A 1,613-nucleotide genomic window follows, 5' to 3' on the forward strand; every position below is an offset into this window, starting at 1 on the left:
CTGGACTCTCTCCAATGTGTCCACAGCCTTTCTGTAGTGGGGGCCACAGCTGGACACAGGACTCCAGATGTGGCCTCCCCGGTGCCGAATAGAGGGGAAGGATCACTGCCCTGGATCTGCTGGCACCGCGCCTGCCAATGCAGAGAGGCCGGAGCCTGCAGCGGGGAGGGGACGGGGGGCTGGGGGCCGTGGCAGGGCCTCCGGCAGCCGAACTTGTCCATGGCGATGGCGAAGTGCCGGGGCTGCTCGTAGCAGCGGTACAGGTTGCGGTCGTCCATGGGCACCAGGTCCACGTCGCTGAAGATGAAGCAGTCGTACTCGGGGTCGTCCCGCAGCGCCTCCAGGAACCCGGCATTCAGCAGCTTGGCCCGGTTGAACGTGTCCTCACCGTACTGCGGGGATAGGGCTGCATGGCTGGGGGCCAGCATGGAGCCCCCCACCTCTGCTGCACCCAACCAGCCAGCTCAGCTCCCACCCTTCCCTGCCCAGGCAAGGGCACAGGCAGATGCCCCCTCCCCTGGGCGGGGAGCTCAGGTGACATGCCCAGGGTCATGCCCAAGGTCAGTGGCAGAGACAGGGCCTGACCTCAGCAGGGATCTGGAAGGTGGACGGGGGAACGACCCCTCCTGGGATCCTCCCAGGGGTCTCCATGCGGCGCCAGGCCATGCAGACAGCCATGCCAAGAGCCCCACGCTCCCTGCAGGGCCATGGGCCGGCCCTGGATGGGCCCCTGGATGGGCCTGGGTGGCCTCAGCTCCCCTGGTCCAGAACCAGCTCCTGCCTGGGTGTCTGCTAGGGCTCAGCTTTCAGCCTGGCAGGGGAGCGCCAGGAGCCGGACCCCCGCCCCCAGCACAGCCCCCTGGCCCGCGCGGTGGGCAGCGCGCACCTGGTTGACGATGTAGATGCCGTAGGCGACCTTCTGGCGGCGCAGGATGGGGTGCAGGTAGTGCAGCCAGTACTTGAGGTGGTGCTCGCGGTGCCGGAAGGGGACCAGCACGGCCACCCTCTGGCGGGGCTGGCAGTCGGGGGGCACGTACCGCCCGCCTGCCCGCACCTCGGGGGTCTCCCGCTGCACCCGCTCCATGCTCATGGGCGAGCTGAACTCGATGAGGAGACGCCCCACTGTGCGGGGGCAGAGCGTCACTGCCCGCTGCACCGGGATTGCCCCGTGCACCCTGCCCCCAGCCTGGGCGAGCCGCGGGATCCAGCCCCTGACACGCAGCTCTGCCAACGGGCCCGATCCTGCCCCTGGCCCCCTGCCAGTCCTGGGGCCTCGGTGGCAGCAGGGAAGGCAAATCCACCAACCTCTGCCCTCCGCTCAGTCACCCAGAGCCAGGCGGGGAGCCCAGGCATCCCGGCACCCATTCAGCACCCTCCCCTTCACCTCTCCTGGATGCCAGGAGGCACCACAGGCAGGATGCCAATGCCTGTGCATGTCCTCTTTCCAGGATGGTTAAGGGGCTGGGTGAGGCCCCCCGAGCTCCCACAAGGCTCGGCAGCAGGTAGCCCCCGGGCCCCGGGTCTCACCTAAGCCAGGCGGCACGTCTTGGCAGGGCAGCAGGGGTGGCAGGGTGGCGGTGTGGTTGGCGTCGGGCCGGAGGCTGGGCGAGGGC

At 69.3% G+C, this 1,613-nt stretch overlaps 1 protein-coding gene across 1 annotated transcript in view; it reads right to left on the reverse strand.

The window, feature by feature from the left end:
- B4GALT2 (beta-1,4-galactosyltransferase 2) overlaps window positions 1-1,613 on the reverse strand; it is a 5,812-nt gene that overhangs the window by 1,405 nt on the left and 2,794 nt on the right. The window contains exons 2-4 of the mRNA XM_006015841.2: window positions 1,528-1,611; window positions 887-1,122; window positions 199-392 (exon numbers count right to left, since the gene is read on the reverse strand). Coding sequence (XP_006015903.1) covers window positions 199-392; window positions 887-1,122; window positions 1,528-1,611 — 514 coding nt within the window. The remainder of the gene's footprint in view (window positions 1-198; window positions 393-886; window positions 1,123-1,527; window positions 1,612-1,613) is intronic.

The sequence above is a fragment of the Alligator sinensis genome, unplaced genomic scaffold (genome assembly GCF_000455745.1).
Source record: "Alligator sinensis unplaced genomic scaffold, ASM45574v1 scaffold781_1, whole genome shotgun sequence".
NCBI classification, from domain to species: Eukaryota; Metazoa; Chordata; order Crocodylia; family Alligatoridae; genus Alligator; species Alligator sinensis.